Here is a 15,195-nt window from a genome sequence, read left to right on the forward strand (position 1 = left end):
CAGGAAGCCCAGAAGAACTGCTGCCATTCTTAGAGAAAGCAAATGGCCTCGGTGGTTGTCCTCTTGTGCCTCTTTATATTGAATCCGATGCATCCTTGAAAGCCCAGGCAGGCCTATTTTTCCCATCTCCTCACCTTTAGTACTACTAGGTAGCCAACTGAGTATGATGGCAATCTGAAAATTAACTTCCTTCTAGATTTTCCTACTTTTGACAATCTTTCTATAGTGAAAACTATTAGGTGATACCTATCATTTGGATTTAATAGTCTATAAAAGCACTATAAGGTACTTATAGTGGAGAATCATGAATTTGTGTCCTTGTGCATGCTCGAGTACCCATTGTAGGCAGGTCTCTACCATAAAGACCAATAAGAAGCAACTGTTCTTCCTTTGTTTTCTGTCACTAAGTAGATAAACTGGTTCAAGAGGGTCTGAAGATCACTTTATGTACTTTGGGGACAAGTATATTTTCCTTTAGCCAGTCTGCTGAATGTAGATGCTTAATGGGCTTAGTCTTTAGCCAATGCCATTTATAATTCTGCAGGCATTTTCTTTGGCGTTATCAGTAAGCCAAAATCCTTACTTTTATTGAAGAAATTATGTGAATTATATTGTCAAGTCTCTGAAAGGAACCAGTGGATTTATCCCACAGAGAAGTTTTTTAATGTTTTAGGTGTAGATAGATACAGTACCTTTATTTTTGTCTAGTGCTGAGGATTGAACCCAGTGCGTCACACATGCTAGGCAAGTGCTCTACCACTTAACCACAACCCCAGGTCCCACATAGAGATTTTTATTTATTTGTATTTCAATTCACTTTTGGTTGCTAAAATTGCCCCCCTTTGACCCTTCTGAAGCTACCTTTTGCTATCACAGACCTCGCTGAGTTGGCAGGAGACAGGCCTCAACATAGATGACTATTCATACTAGCCTTAGTTACTAGGTTCCATTAAGTCCATTATTCATTGCTGTACCCTGAGTGCCTACTTGAGAGCTCCACATATAAGAGGTGACTCTTTGATAACTGCAATCAAATTATAGGTTTGACTTGCTTTTTAGTGTGAGAAGATATTCCAGGTTCATTTTGTTCATTTTCTTAGACTTGGAAGGAGCTATTTGGCATTTAGGACTACATACAGTTGGGACTATTGCTTAGTACTGGGTTCTGGTTGGCAGGCTGTGATTTGGAAAATCAGAGGAGAAATATGTAGAATATATTAGTGCTATGTGAACACATCAAATTCAGATAGAATTAATTAAGACTTACATATGGTGAGTAGTTTATTGTTAGCGTATCTTTATACCTGTGAAACAGTTTGAAGACATAGAATAATGGAGAAAAGGAATAATGTGAAATGAATAAATTGTAGTCAAAAGATTCTGGTTAGATGCTGCTTCAACTTTAGGGAATAATCTTACTACCTCATTAGGAATTGTGAAGAAAATAATGTGAAAGACAATGTAAAACCAGAATTATTAGTTAAAAAACAGCTAAAACATTTGGAGCTTTAGTATATGCCAGATGAATTTCATTCTTAATTCTGTGACCCCATGGAAGTTTAGTGTTCTGAGTCGTGTTTTGTAGACAAAGGAAGCAGTCTTGGATTACTTGCTAGAAGTGAGAGAAACAACATTCAAATCCAGGACCTATGCCTATGTTTCTACTAAGAACTGTGTCTGGACTTCTTGGTCAGTCTTACTTGTGTGGTAGAGGAGATTGATAAATTGTTAAGATCACAGAACCCTTTAGATGGAACAATAGTTATATATTCCTTCCATTAAAAATTAATAGAGATAGTAGTAGTATAACAGCATGGAAATATGATCTTAGCCAGGAGTTACTAAACACTGTCTTGGGAGGCCAGAACCAAGCCTTGACTCATATTTTCTTTCTAATAAAGCAAGATCAAAGGTGATGGCGATGGCTCAGGTCCAGTGGGTCATTTCAGACTATCTGGGGATTGGTTCATTTCCAGAACTTGGGAAGTTAGTAGTAACTTCTGAAGCCTAGTTCTGTCCATGTCTGTTGATGGTGGGTTTTTTTTTTTTCCCCATCCCTGGAGATGAAACCCAGGGATGCTTAACCACTGAGCCCCACACTCAGCCCCTTTTTTAAAATGGGGTCTCCCTAAGTTGTCCAGGCTGACCTGAAATTATAGGAATTGCTGGAATTATAGTCATGCACCACTACATCTAGATCTGGTGGGTCATTTCAAACTATCTGGGGTTTGTTCATCTTCATTTAGTAGTAACTTCTCAAGGCCAGTTCTGGCAGAATGTCTGCATAAATTCAGTTCGGCAGCTTCTTGCAAAGACTTTGCAGTCACTTTACCTAGTTTTGTAAAGGTTCTCTGTACTTGACTCCAAGGCTGTTTAGAATATAGCCTTAGCACTGAATAGGAACTTAAAATAACTTGCAGGGAGGCTTGATATTTGGAACACAGAATACTGATAATCGGATCTGTGACTTGAAAATAGCTCTGCTTGACAGTACCTACCTACTTTATTATGCTTGAGTGAGGGTGGAACTCTGAACCACAGCCGGTGACAGAAGGCTTTTAACCACATAGTCCGAATTCCTGAGTTCTTCATTTTGAGCTTGCTCTCTAGTTTCTTTTCCACTGTGACCTGTTTTATCTGTCCTAGTTTGAGCTTGGTGGCAGCAATCTAAAAGGGGTTTGAATGGGAAGGACAGGATTTTGCGGTTAGTGGGCACCGGCGGAACCAATCTTTTGAGGATCCTACCAAAGGAGGCAAGTTCCTTAATAGCACACAAATGGAAATAAATCTTAGCCCGGTTGGGAGGAGGCTGGAAGAGGGCCTAGAGTGGTCGCTGACCAGAGTCCTGCTGGCTATTCCCAAGCATATATCCCTCACAAGCTGGGGTTGTAGTGACGCCTTGGAGCCGCTAGGTGGTAGCCATGTGTTTCCAAAACTAGCTCGCTAACGCAAGAGCCCAGTTGGGATCCCAAGAACCGACCCGGAGCCCTGGAGGAGGAAGAAGGGAGAGATGACCCGGAGCCTTCCCCACTTCCAGCGGCAGGGAAAGAAGAGAGGAAGAAGGCTCACTTAGCGTGGGCATTCCGCCGGGAGGGTGGCTGGGAAAATCAATATCTTGTGTGGACTCCTGGCGGATAAAAGAGGCGTCCCTCAAGTGGAGCTAGGGGCTGGGCCTGACCCGCCCTCTCCCGGTTCCCCACTCCAACGCTGGTGGGTGTGAGTGTGAATAGCAAACATGGGTGAGTGAGGTCGCTCCGCACCTAACTGCGTTCTTGGGAACCGCTTTCTGTTCATTTCGGCCAACGTTTGCGCTGTGGCGCGGGTCACTGCGCCCAGGTGCAAAGCTCCGACGGCTTCCAGCGCTCACCCACTCCAGCCTCTTAGGTTCTGCCCTTTGGAGCTGCGGGTCCCGTCGCGGAGAGTGAGCACCTCCCCTCCAACCCGGAGACACCAGGAGAAGGAGGAGGCGGCGGTGGAGAGGCCGTGGCAGGCTGGCGAGCAGGCAGGGCCGCCTTTGATGTGGGCGCGGCGCACCCAGGCGAGCTGAGCGCCCGTCCGGCCGCGCCCCGAGGGGGGAGCCCCGAGCCCCGCATCCTCATTGTGCCGGCTCGGGCCCGGGCCCGCCCCCGGCCCCCCGCCCCCTCGCCGCCCGCGCGTAGAAAACGCCCCGGCCGCCGCCAGTGGTGGGAGGCGGCGATGCGCACGGCCGGAGAGACGCGGAGGAGGAGACATGAGCCGGCGGGCGCCCGGACGGAGCGGCCGTGACGCTTTCGCGCTGCAGCCGCGCGCCGCAGCCCCAGAGCGCTGACCCCTGGCCTCGCGCAGTCCTGCGCCCCGGCCAGAGAGCCTGCCCCAGCTTTTACTCCTGTCGCGCATGCTGCCCCCGGAGTGAGCCGGGCACCAGCATTCCGCGGACGCCTGGACGGCTGCCGGACAGCAGTGAGCAAGCTTCCCGCACCAGCCGAGCGCTTCCTGCACAGCGGCGGCCGCCCCGCAGCCCCCGCGCCAGCCCGGAGGGCGCAGCGCTCGGGAGGAGCCGCGCGGGGCGCTGATGCCGCAGGGCGCGCCGCGGAGCGCCCCGGAGCAGCAGAGTCTGCAGCAGCAGCAGCCGGCGAGGAGGGAGCAGCAGCAGCGGCGGCGGCGGCGGCGGCGGAGGCGGAGGCGCCCGGTCCCGGCCGCGCGGAGCGGACATGTGCAGGCTGGGCTAGGAGCCGCCGCCTCCCCCCCGCCCAGCGATGTATTCAGCGCCCTCCGCCTGCACTTGCCTGTAAGCGCCCGCGTGCGGGGCTGCCCACCCTGCTTGACCGTCTGCCCGTGTTCCCGCACGTCTGTGCTCCTGACTCCGCCTCGTGTCTGTCTGTCCGAAAGCCCCCTCCCTCTAGTCCCACTGACCACCTCTCCATCTCTCTCCGCAGGTGTTTACACTTCCTGCTGCTGTGCTTCCAGGTACAGGTACGTGGGCTCCTGACTTGACCCCCCCATTCTGCCTCGCGGCAGAAGCCGACCCCCCTCGCCGGGGCCGCGCCCCCTCCGGGTGCCCCACCCTCCCGGGCGCCAAGCCCAGTGCACCTGTTCCCAGGGCTCGAAAGGGCGGTTCCGCGCGCTCCCTGCGCCGCTGGCGGATGAGCCAAGGGCAAGGGACTCTGCTGTCGCTCGCTAGCCGGCGTGGGTTGTCGCAGCGCCTGTCGGCCTCGATTGGGATGAGATCCCTTGGAGCTAGTGGGCTTAGCCCCAGCAACGTGCCCGGCCCTAAGACCCCTTCCCGAAGTCAGCGACGAGTTGGGACTTAGGAATTTTGTCTGCCAACTGTCCTTAACATTGCCGTTCGCTCTTCCAAACAAAAAGACTCCTTTCAGTTGAGAGGATTTGGAGTCCAAGGAGAGAGCTGCAGTTGTAAATTACTCTGTGGTTTCAAAGGCGTTTGTATGCGAGAAAAGGAGAGCAAGAGCGGGAGCACGACCACAGAGGGAGAGCGAGCGCCGGGTCTAGGTCCCGCGGAGGCGCTGGGCGGCTAGGTTGTCCGCGAGGCCGCTCCGGGACAGGCGGCGCTCCGCACGCCCTGGCCAAAGGTGCTGCAGCCCGAGGCTGGTTCCCGCCTGCTCCGCGTTCACTCTTGCTCTCCGTGAATCAGAAGAGGGCTTGGCGCTCAGCCTGGAAAGCACTTGCTAAAATCTGATCTGTTACTTCAGCAGCTTTCAGACTCGGGAAGGTCTTGGCACGCAGACAGTTGGAACGCTCTGGCTTCCAAAGCCGTGGAAATGAAGGAAAAGGGCGGGGGGAGGGAAAGAGGGAGCCGACTTCAGGCCCGATTAGAACCAGACCAGGGCTGCCTCGGCATGGCGGGGTGGGGGCAGAGGGAATGGGAAGCCCAGCTGCCCGAGCCCCCACCCACCTAGAGCGGCCAGAGAGGGGATCTGGGAGGAGCTGGACGCAGGCCAAAAGAGGATTATCTGCCCCTTCCCCCTCTGCCTTAAAGGCAGGTGTCCCTATAGGGTTGGGAAGGTGCTTAAGCCTGAGCCTTCTGGGTTCTGGAGATGCCCAGAGACGGCCTTGCACATGGAAATTGAAGTTCCCAGATTTCTGGTACCAGGAATGTGTGTGTTGAGAGCTGGTTGGTGAGACTCGGCAGTCACTTGCTGCGATGCTGGTGGCAGGAGAGGACTGGTGCCCTTGGGATGGATGTGAACTGGGGGCAGCCAGTTGAGGCTGGGAGGAGGGTGGCTGGAGGGACAGGCTGATGAGTTCTTTCCTCCTGTTGGCCAGGCTGGGGTCCCCAGTGACTCCTTGAATCAATACAACTGGAGTCAGTAACTTAAGACTGGCTGTTTGCCAAAGCAGATGTGACCCTGTGTAGTGATGGGGGTGGGGGACCGGGTGGGGAATGGTTGGTGTCAGAGAGAGAGGCCAGTGCCAGGCATGGCCTGCCTGGTCTGCAGCTGAGTCCCCAAGCAGAGGGCAGGCCCCAGGGTCACTGCGGAGGGTCTGCTTGTCTGGCCTGGGGAAGGCTCCTTTCTGGACGGCTGGACCCAGGGGCTGGAGCTAAGGAACCTGCTTCTCAGAAGAGGGGCCTTTGGTCATGGGTGCCGGAGCTTCAGAGTGCATCCCATTCTTGGTTCTTCTTGAAGTGAGGCCCAGGAGGGGCTGCTGCGGGGGGGGGGTATCTTCTCCAAGGAGAGTGTGAGGGAGGGAGCCCGGCTGTGTGTCCCAGCTCCACCTCTGGGCCAGAGTTGGAGCCAGCATATTAGAAGGAGCTGGAGGCCCGCCTGGGGTAGGTCCAGAGGCTGCCCTCCCGCAGGTGAGGGGCCTCTACGCCACTCTCCTGCCTTTGCTCCTTTGTCCCCTCTGGCATTTCCAGCTGGTTCACGTGCCCTTGGAATACAGCTAAGAGTGGGATTATAGGGGGAGGGGTGTCCTTGAAACAGTGCACAAAAAATTGTGCCCAAATGTGCCATGTCTGAAAGAGAGTTCTCAGCAACCCACAGATTCCGAAAACACTCTGACCCCTGAAAGGTAAAGAGGTAGTTCCCCAGGGGGTTCAGGTGAGGTTGGCAGCCCACAACCCCACTTACCCTTTCAAGGGCAAACTTTGTGTGGTCCTTAGTGGTAAAAATGAGGGGCAGGGCAGGGGATGTGGCTCAAGCGGTAGCGTGATCGCCTGGCATGCGTGCGGCCCGGGTTCGATCCTCAGCACCACATACCAACAAAGATGTTGTGTCCGCCGAGAACTAAAAAATAAATATGAAAAATTCTCTCTCTCTCTCTCTCTCTCTCTCTCTCTCTCTCTCTCTCTCTCTCCCTCCTCTCTCACTCTCTCTTTAAAAAAAAAAATGAGGGGCAGCCCCTATGGGGGGAGTTGCCAGGAGTTGGGGGTCTGATCCCAGTGGAGTGGTGCTGTGCGGACACTGGAGAGTGGCTCCATGCGGGCAGCCTATACCTAGACAGTGAGTTGGAGCGCCTTCAGTGCACCCAGGGCTTACCCACCTCCCTGAATGGTGGGCAGGGCTCAAGGCTTGGCGATTTGGTGGGCTAGGCCTGGACCCCAGCTCCATCGTTCCCTGCCCATGGCTTCCTGGGGGTCTTAGCTTCATCCTTTGTGAAAGAAGTGGCCCTGGGGTTGGAATGATGCGAGACAGAGCTGCGTGACTTCTCATCCTCCCCGGAAAGTCGTCTGGGCGGAGAAAGGGGTCCCCCCATCCTGTCCTCCCCCACCTTGCTGTCCTGGGGGTCTGGTCCATCTCAGGAATAGTCTGCCCCCTGCCCCCAGGCCTCAGCCCTGGTCAGGACGGGTTCCTCCCAGCCACGTTTCCATGAGCACATTGAATGCTAGACACTGTCCTCGCCCACCCCCAGGGTGCTGAGTCCCGCCCTCACTGGAAGCCACCCTGGGAAACGGGAAGCTGGGAATTTAATAAGATCCCTTCAACCCTTTTCCCCAGGACTCAGGCACTGTGGATAGCTCCAATTGGAAGAATTTTAGAAATGTCCTCCGGAGCAGGTGGCGTGACCAGTAAATTGCTTTTCTGCACTTGGCTGAGCTGTGACAATGACACGGGCTGGGCCTTTCAGGAGGCTCAGCCGGCACCTGCCTGACATTGTTCCCACCGCCAGGCTCAGCTAGGTCCAGGCCTTCCCAGACAAGGCGGGCATGAGCAGGCCAGGGGTGGGAGGAGGGGGAGGGGGAGGCTTCCTCCAGTCCCCTGTCCCTCCTAGTGCCTTGTCCTTCCCACTCGGCCACTTCCTGTGCAAGAGGTGTTCTGGTTTGGAAGTTTCCTTCCACGTCCCTCTCTGTCTGACCACCCAGCTTCCTCCATGGGCTTTGGACCCTTCCTTCAAGCTGGCTAGTATGAGGACAGTGTCCTTCGGGACAAGAGGAGGTTGGAAAACTGTCCTATTGGGTGGCACTTTGGTTTATTTATTTCGGGCACTTTCAATTTCTTAAAGATCATCATCTTCCATTTAGGCAGGTTTTCATTCAGCAGCTGCTTGGGGGGAGTCTGCTTCTTGCTGACCTGAGGATAAGCCCTAGAGGGCACCTGGCCCCAGAGCTCGGAGCCTGGCAGGGAGACGGCCAGGTCTCAGGAGTGTGTCCACCACTGCTCCCAGCTCTGTGGGGCAGGGCGCGTCTCCCTCCACCAAGAAGGTGCTCGTAAGAATTTCACAGTGTCTGTGGCATCAGCTGCTTTCAATCCTCCCACCATTGTACAAGATGGTGGGTAGGAAGGAGTGACGTTCCTCCCTCATGGTTGGAGAAAGCAAGGCAGAGACGAGGAAGGGATTTGTTCAAGGCACGGCTGAGTCCCCGCCCTCTGGATGCAAGATCTTGTGTTCATGCCACTGTGCCAGGCTGACTTTTCCAGAGAATCCTGGCATTAATCAGAAGGAATCCTGGTGGCGAAACAGTCCCAGGAGGGTGCCGAGGGAGATGATTCTGGGCTCGAGGTATTGGACCTGCTGCCCCTGGAACTTGCTGCTCTGAGAGGGTCCTGGAGGTAGAGGTGGGTGTTTTGTGGGGTGGGGCTTGGCATTCGCACCCTCCTTCCAGCCTCCTTCCCAGGTGGAGGGGGAGGGAGAGAGGCAGGCACCCTGCCAGCATTCGGGATGATCCAAAGCGTCACCTGTGTGGAGATAAGAGGTGTGTTTTAGAATTTTATTGTGGTTGGTTCAGCCAGTGCCAGCGGGCCTGGGCAGCACATCAGGGTCTCCGTGTGCAGCCTGTATACCCTTCCTGAGCAGCTCTACGGGTGCCCCGGGCCCCAGACGGAGGCTGGAGGCCGGCAGGGAGGTCCGTACTCAGCCAGACTTAGTCCTCTAGCAGGAAAACCCTGGGTGTAGGAAATGGGGGTGCAGTCCCATCAGGCTAACGCAGAGAGGGCAGAAGGCACCCATGTAGCCCCAGCAGGTAGGGTGCTCTCAGCGGAGGGCTCAGCATGTGCTAGGACTTCTCTCAGCATCTGGGCAGAGCCTCCCCAGCTGTTGGAAGGAGGGAATTCTTCAGGTAAGGACAAGAGGTTCAGCGCCACAGTCGGGCACCTGCTCTGGAGCTGCCAGCCTGGCTCCAGTGGTAGCTCTGCCTTCTCTTTGCTGTGTGACCTGGTGCAAGTTACTTGACCTTCCTGGGTCTTAGCTTTTGCACACATAAAATGGGGGAGAACAAAACAAAAGAAAACACAAAAACAACCCTTACTTCCTGATAGGAGGACAGGGTCCAAGGCAAGCCTCCTGTGGGCCACCAAGCAGAAAGACTTCTGGGGCCACACACCAGCCCTGGCTCTGTCACCGCCCATCCTGTGCCTTCCCTTTGAGCCTTGGTTTACCCGCTTGAGGGTCAGCCAGGTGGGCGGTGGCTTCTGAGTTGCTGCGCGGGTCTGAATCCTGCCTGTGCTGCTTCCCCATCTTAACCCCCTGCGCCTCTGCGGGGACATTGCAGAATGGGGCAGTGCAAAGCTCCTGCTTCTCAGGGGTCTTGGGGGTATTGCAGCCAGCATCGAGGCTGATAAATACCTGAGCAATAGTAGTCGCTCCATCATGTGCCGTGTGTGTCTGGGGCATGCGAAGTGCTAGAGGAAGGCAGCAGGATTCTTGGATTGGTGACAACAGGCCTTCTCCTCCAGTTTGTTGGTGGCATAAGCTTTGGCCTTAGGTCTGGATTTAATTGCCATTCCGCCACTCACAGGCTGTGTGGCCTTGGGCAATGCCTCTGACCTCTCTGACTGTTTCAGAGTACTGTAGGGATGATCACACCGCTCCCCAGACCTGTTGGTGGGAGTAATAGAAGCCCAGTCCTAGACCAGGTATGCAGTAGGGGCTAAAATATGGCACTGTTCTTCATTAGCAATCCATAAACATTTATGGGACGCTGCTTCCTGTCTGGCTGGACTGGTTTTCAAGGGCCCGGAGGAGATATCAGGGGCTTCAGCTCTTCCCCGGGGTCCCCTGGGTGGACACTGGGCTGCCTTACCCACCAGCCTCCCCGGCGCCCGTCCACCTTCTACCTTGGAATCCCACAATCCCACAGCACTTTGTCCCCGTCCTTCGACCCCCATATTCTCTGCTAGAACTCACAGGCACAGAAGGGTCTCAGGCTTCGTCTCCAACCCACTGGGTCACTCGTGCCTTGGTCCCTCAGTGGCTCTGTGACTGGGCAAATTGAGGGTCTCTCCATGCTGTGGCCTCCTGGGGGCTGCTGCCAGGGTGGACTGTGGTCCTCTGGGGGGAGCACTTTGCACAGTGCCAGGCTTGACATCAGTGGGAGATAAACGTGAGCTGCAGCCCTTGCTTGGCTCTGGGTGTCTGAGGCCTGCTGTATGCAGATCTTGAAGTCCAGGGAGGGCTGACCCTGCCGTGGTACCATGGCACCTGGTTCTCACCCGGCATGGAGGACCTGGATGGAGCTTCCTTGTACTCTCCAGGCGCTTGGCACAGGGCGTCAGCTTCTCTGCCAGCCCTTGGGGTCTGGAAGAGACCAAGGCTGGGTGCTGGAAGCGGGAGCCCCAGCAGCTAGTGAGGATTGTGTGGAAGGGCCTGGAGTCCAGCTCAGGACAGGAGGACTATCCAGGACGATGTCCCTATGGAGCCCAAAGGTAGGAGCAGGCCAGGTGGAGGGGTCCGTGACCGTGTGTGCGCTGTGAGAGCTCTGCAGGCGTGGGCACGGCTGTCTCCAGCAGACCAGGCCTGGTGGGCCATTGGGGTGCCTGTGACGCCAAGCTCAGGGGTGGAGGTGCTGGCACAGCCCGGTGGGCACTGGATGTCAGAACTCAGGGCTGGCTTGTGATCGCAGGCCTGGGGACTGCTCTCCCCACCCCAGGGCTACAGGGATGGGATCGAAGCTGGCATTGCCTGTAAGGGAAAGGGGAGAAGAGAAGCAGGCTCAGTGCTTGACAGGGCCATCCCTGTCCCCAGGCTGGCTCTGGGTGTGGCCGCCTGCCCCAGCACCCATATTGACAATCTGTAGGAGTCGGTGATGTATGGGGAGAGGGAGGCTGACCCTCGGGCCCAGCCCCCACCCTGCCACGCCCGCCATGCGGATGGCTCGGCCCTGCCAATCAATACATTGATAGCTCTGGGAGCTTAATGGACAGGCTGGGGGTGGGGAGGGCCCTTTGCGGCCCTCCTTGCTCTCCAGGCTGGTTTGGGCATGGGGAGCGTGACAAGAGGGAAGCCGGACACTTGAGCTGAGGGTAGGGCTGCCCATCTGAGTTCAGCTAGGCCCAAGGGTGGCGGTCCCCCCTCTGCGTCCTACACAGGAGTGCCTGCTGCGGGGACCCTGTGGGCTGCAGAGCAGACAGGGACTCAGATCTTGGCTCAGCCGCTTTCTCTACTGCTTTGACTGGTCCTTTGGCCTCTCTGTGTCTCCCTGGATTGCCTACAGCACAGGGACAGTCATCATTGTGACCTGCTCTGGTCACATGGGCAGTAAGGACAGTGCTGGGCAAATGGGCATCCTGGGCCCTGGCATAGAGCAAATGCCCAAGAAGTAGGAGCCAACGTGAGAGTCGCTCTCAACAACAGTGATCGGGAGGGTGCCATGGCTGGCAGCGAGCGGCACCTGGCCAGAGTCCAGGCTGCTCTCAAGGAAGAGTGTGGGGAGCTGCCTTTGGGAGTAGAGAGGGGGCCAACCTTACCAGGAACCAGGTTTGAATCCAAAATTTGGAGATGCTCTGGAAGTCCTGGGGAGACTGACCTTCTGCTGCTGGGGGAACGGGGCCAGAAGTCTGTGGCTGCCTACCTGGGGCCAGGGAGACCACCCCTTCTGGACAGGCTGCCCAGAGACCTCAACAATTGGGAGCTGGAGTGGGGGACAGCAGTGGGACCCCATAGTTCATGGTCTTCGGCCGTTTCACAGACAATATCCCTCACCCCTCAACCATGGCTTGTGTTCTGAGCCAGCCACTGTCCTGGAATGCCGTCATTCCTCCCTTATCCTTGAGAATATGTCCTAAGATCCCCAGTGGATGCCCCAGGTGGAGGACAGTACCAAACAAGCATTGTTGTCCCGAGACAGTTGCCCTGATGGCTGAGGCAGCTGTGGATGGCTACCTGGTGGGTAGTGTATATAGTGTGGATATGCTGGATCAGTTGCCCTGATAACTGAGACAGCTGTGGATGGCTACCTGGTGGGTAGTGTATATAGTGTGGATACGCTGAATATGGGTGCGGCACGAGGTTTTGTCAGGCTACTCAAAATGCTACCAAATGTAAAACTTACGAATAGCTTATTTCTGGAATTTCCCATTTAATATTTTTGGTCCTTGGTTTATAAGGGTAGCTACGGACAGTGGAATCCAGGAGAAGCAGGGAGCACTGACGTGGCAGTGGAGGTGGGGCGTGAAGCGCCTGAGGGAGGGTGGCCGCAGGTGAGTCAAAGTGGTGGACAGAGGGGAAGGTGGTCCCCTCACTAGTTCTATGACTTAGGACAAGCGATATAACTTCCTGGAGTCTCATAGTCTCCATCTGTTCAACGAGGATAGTAAGCAAGCCACCTCCTGGGGCTGCTGGGGTGATTGTAGGGTGATTCAGTCACAGCTCTGCATGTCACGGCCATTTAAAAGAGAGAGAAATGTGGTTGCTGTTCACTTACACCATCTTTCTCTGAGGTAAATATTACAAACAAACTCTATTTTGCGGATGGGAAACTGAGGGTTAAGGAGACTGGGGTGGACCTGGGCAGCCCCGGGGCTGGCCCCATACCTGGTGTGGAGTGTGATTGTGCAGTGTGTGTGACGGGGCACAGGCTAGTGGCCGGTGGCAACGTGGCCTGGGAAGACGTAGGAAGAAGCCACGAGTGTGCTTTTCAGAGCGGAGAATGAAGGCTTCAGGCCAGAGGGAGCTCTGGTGGCGTCGGATGCCGCAGTGGGATGGACACCATAGCAATCCCCACAAGATGGCCAGATCTCTTGTACCTCAGAGGGGCCCACAGCCTGCCTAGAGCAGAGCTGGATTTTAAGGCCACCTGGACGTTGTCCTGCAGGAGTCGGGAGCCAGGGCAGGGCTCGGGCAGGGACACTGTCTTCCTGCGTGCTCTGGGCCCCGTGAGACGAGCATGCGACTGCGGCCAGGTGGGCTGGGTCCCCGGGGTTTTGGCAGGCCTGGCCCCATTGCCTCTGTGCAGTTCCTGGGCTGGGGAGGGAACATTCCCCCCCCCATTGAAACCTCAGACCAGGGAAAGGGCAGGGGGTGAAGTTGGGGTCTTAGGCTGCCAGGGGACTCTAGGTCACCCCCCACCCCGGTGGGAAAAGCTTCTTCCTCCCAAAACACGATCCATGTGTGGAGGGGGGCGAGGTGGGGGCGAGATGGGCCGCGAGGCCCTTCCGTCCACTTTGAAGGAGCTACGGGGCTGGGACTGTGTTTGTCCTGCAGCTTTTCAGGGCCCTTCTGGTGACTCTGCCCTGAAGGGTGCGAGTGGACAGACGGCAGCTCTGACTGTCCTTGGAAGGCCCTGACTGGGTTCCCGCTCAGGCACTGAGGCCAAGTGACCTTTCACCCAACTAGTGGACAGGGAAAGGGGCCATTGGGGCCGGGCAGCCCTGCATGCCTGTGCTCTGGAGGCAGAGCCTGGGCCTCTGCTCACCCACCTAGCCCTATGGCTCTGGGCAGAGGCCTGAGGACCCATCTGTGAAGAGGACTCAGCTGCTGGGGTGGTCAGGGCAGGTAGAAGAAAAGCATATCCACTCTCAGCAGAGTACCTGGAGCAGAGGACAGCAGGGCTCTCCACAGCTGAAAACAGCCCTTGCAATCCCAGTGGCTCAGGAGGCTGAGGCAGGAGGATCCCAAGTTCGAGGCCAGGCTCAGCACTTAACAAGGCCCTAAGAAACTTAGTGAAACCCTGTCTCAAAAGAAAAAGTAAGGGGCTGGGGATAGAGCTCGGTTGATAGAGTGCTTGCCTTGCATCACACACACACACACAATAATAAAATAAAAAGGGCTGGGGGTGTGGCTCAGTGGGTAAGTACCCCTGTGTTCAACCCCTGGCACCAAAATAAATAAACAAACAAATAAATAAAATAAAGGGAAGAAAAAGAACTCCCCCTGCCATCCCCCTGTGGGATCTGCTTGCTTGGGCGGTAAGAAGTGGGGTCATTACTGACCTCCAGGGGTCCCTCATTTTGGGCCACATTGGCAAGCATTTGCTGATGGCCTGCTGGAGGTGGAGCGGAGACCTAGGGATGACCCGGTGAGCTTGACTCGGGGACAGCTGCATGTGCGGAGACCCTCCCAGCCTTGGAGGTGGGGGCCAGGCAGGTGCCTGGGGCAGGTGACAGCCAGGCTGAAGGACACTGGCAGCCCTGAGCCCACCAGAGGCCTTGCCCAGGGCCTGGAGAGGCCACCCCCACTCTCTACCCTGGGACTGATCAGGCCTCAGGGTGTGGCTTAAATCACGGAAGCTAGGCAAGATGGATTGTTCACCCCACATCCTGTGGAAGGGTCATCCTCCAGCCTCTGCTGACCCTGGGTCACCCACGCTGCCTCTGTCCAGCGGGCCAGGGAGAAAATCGTTAATGGGAGGCCAGCTTCTGGGGCAGGGAGTGCCCCTTGGGGGCCCGGGGTGAGGAGATTGGTTTGACCTCTGGTCGATAGGGCCTCCTGTGAGTGGGGGTCGGCCGGCGGGGGATGCTGGCGCCTACCCTTGGGGGAGGGGACAGGGCCAGGCCACTCCGGAAGTCATTCCAGGAGGATTGAAGTCCATGCATGGAGGTGTCTTGGGACACGTGCCCATAGGAGGGGCCTCTGGAGCTTGCTGTCCCTGAGCATCAGGGTGGGTGTCAGCTGCAGGCAGGTCTAGCTAGAGCTGCGGCATGGGTGGGGCATCCCGGGAACAGGGTCCCCTGTGTCTCGCGTTCTGCTAGATATGGGACTGCCTGCCGGCCAGGCTTCAGGACCTGCTCAGCTTTATGGTTAAGGTGGGATGGGTCATGGGAAAACTTAATGTCATGATAAGTGGCACGGCAGGACTCTGAGTCTTGTCAGCATTCACCTGTCCACCCACCCATCCATCCACCGGGTGTGGGTGTCTACTGCCCTTGGTGCTGGGGAGAAGCAGTGCACAAGGAGGACACAGCTAGATAGCTTTAGCTTTCATGATATCCCCAGTCCGTTGGGAGCAGATAGACAAAAACCAGACTGGGAGATGGTATGTCAGGTTGATAAGTGCTACAGAGGAACACAGAACATCAGGGGTCAGGGCTGAGTTGGAGGCCG

At 56.0% G+C, this 15,195-nt stretch overlaps 1 protein-coding gene across 1 annotated transcript in view; it reads left to right on the forward strand.

Moving 5' to 3' along the window:
• Window positions 1–3,634: 3,634 nt before the first annotated feature.
• The window catches only part of Fgf18 (fibroblast growth factor 18), a 29,843-nt gene continuing 18,282 nt past the window's right edge, over window positions 3,635–15,195 (forward strand). The window contains exons 1-2 of the mRNA XM_005334124.4: window positions 3,635–4,267; window positions 4,416–4,452. Coding sequence (XP_005334181.1) covers window positions 4,236–4,267; window positions 4,416–4,452 — 69 coding nt within the window. The 5' untranslated portion in view covers window positions 3,635–4,235. The remainder of the gene's footprint in view (window positions 4,268–4,415; window positions 4,453–15,195) is intronic.

Source organism: Ictidomys tridecemlineatus, chromosome 1 (assembly GCF_052094955.1).
Source record: "Ictidomys tridecemlineatus isolate mIctTri1 chromosome 1, mIctTri1.hap1, whole genome shotgun sequence".
Taxonomy (NCBI): domain Eukaryota; kingdom Metazoa; phylum Chordata; class Mammalia; order Rodentia; family Sciuridae; genus Ictidomys; species Ictidomys tridecemlineatus.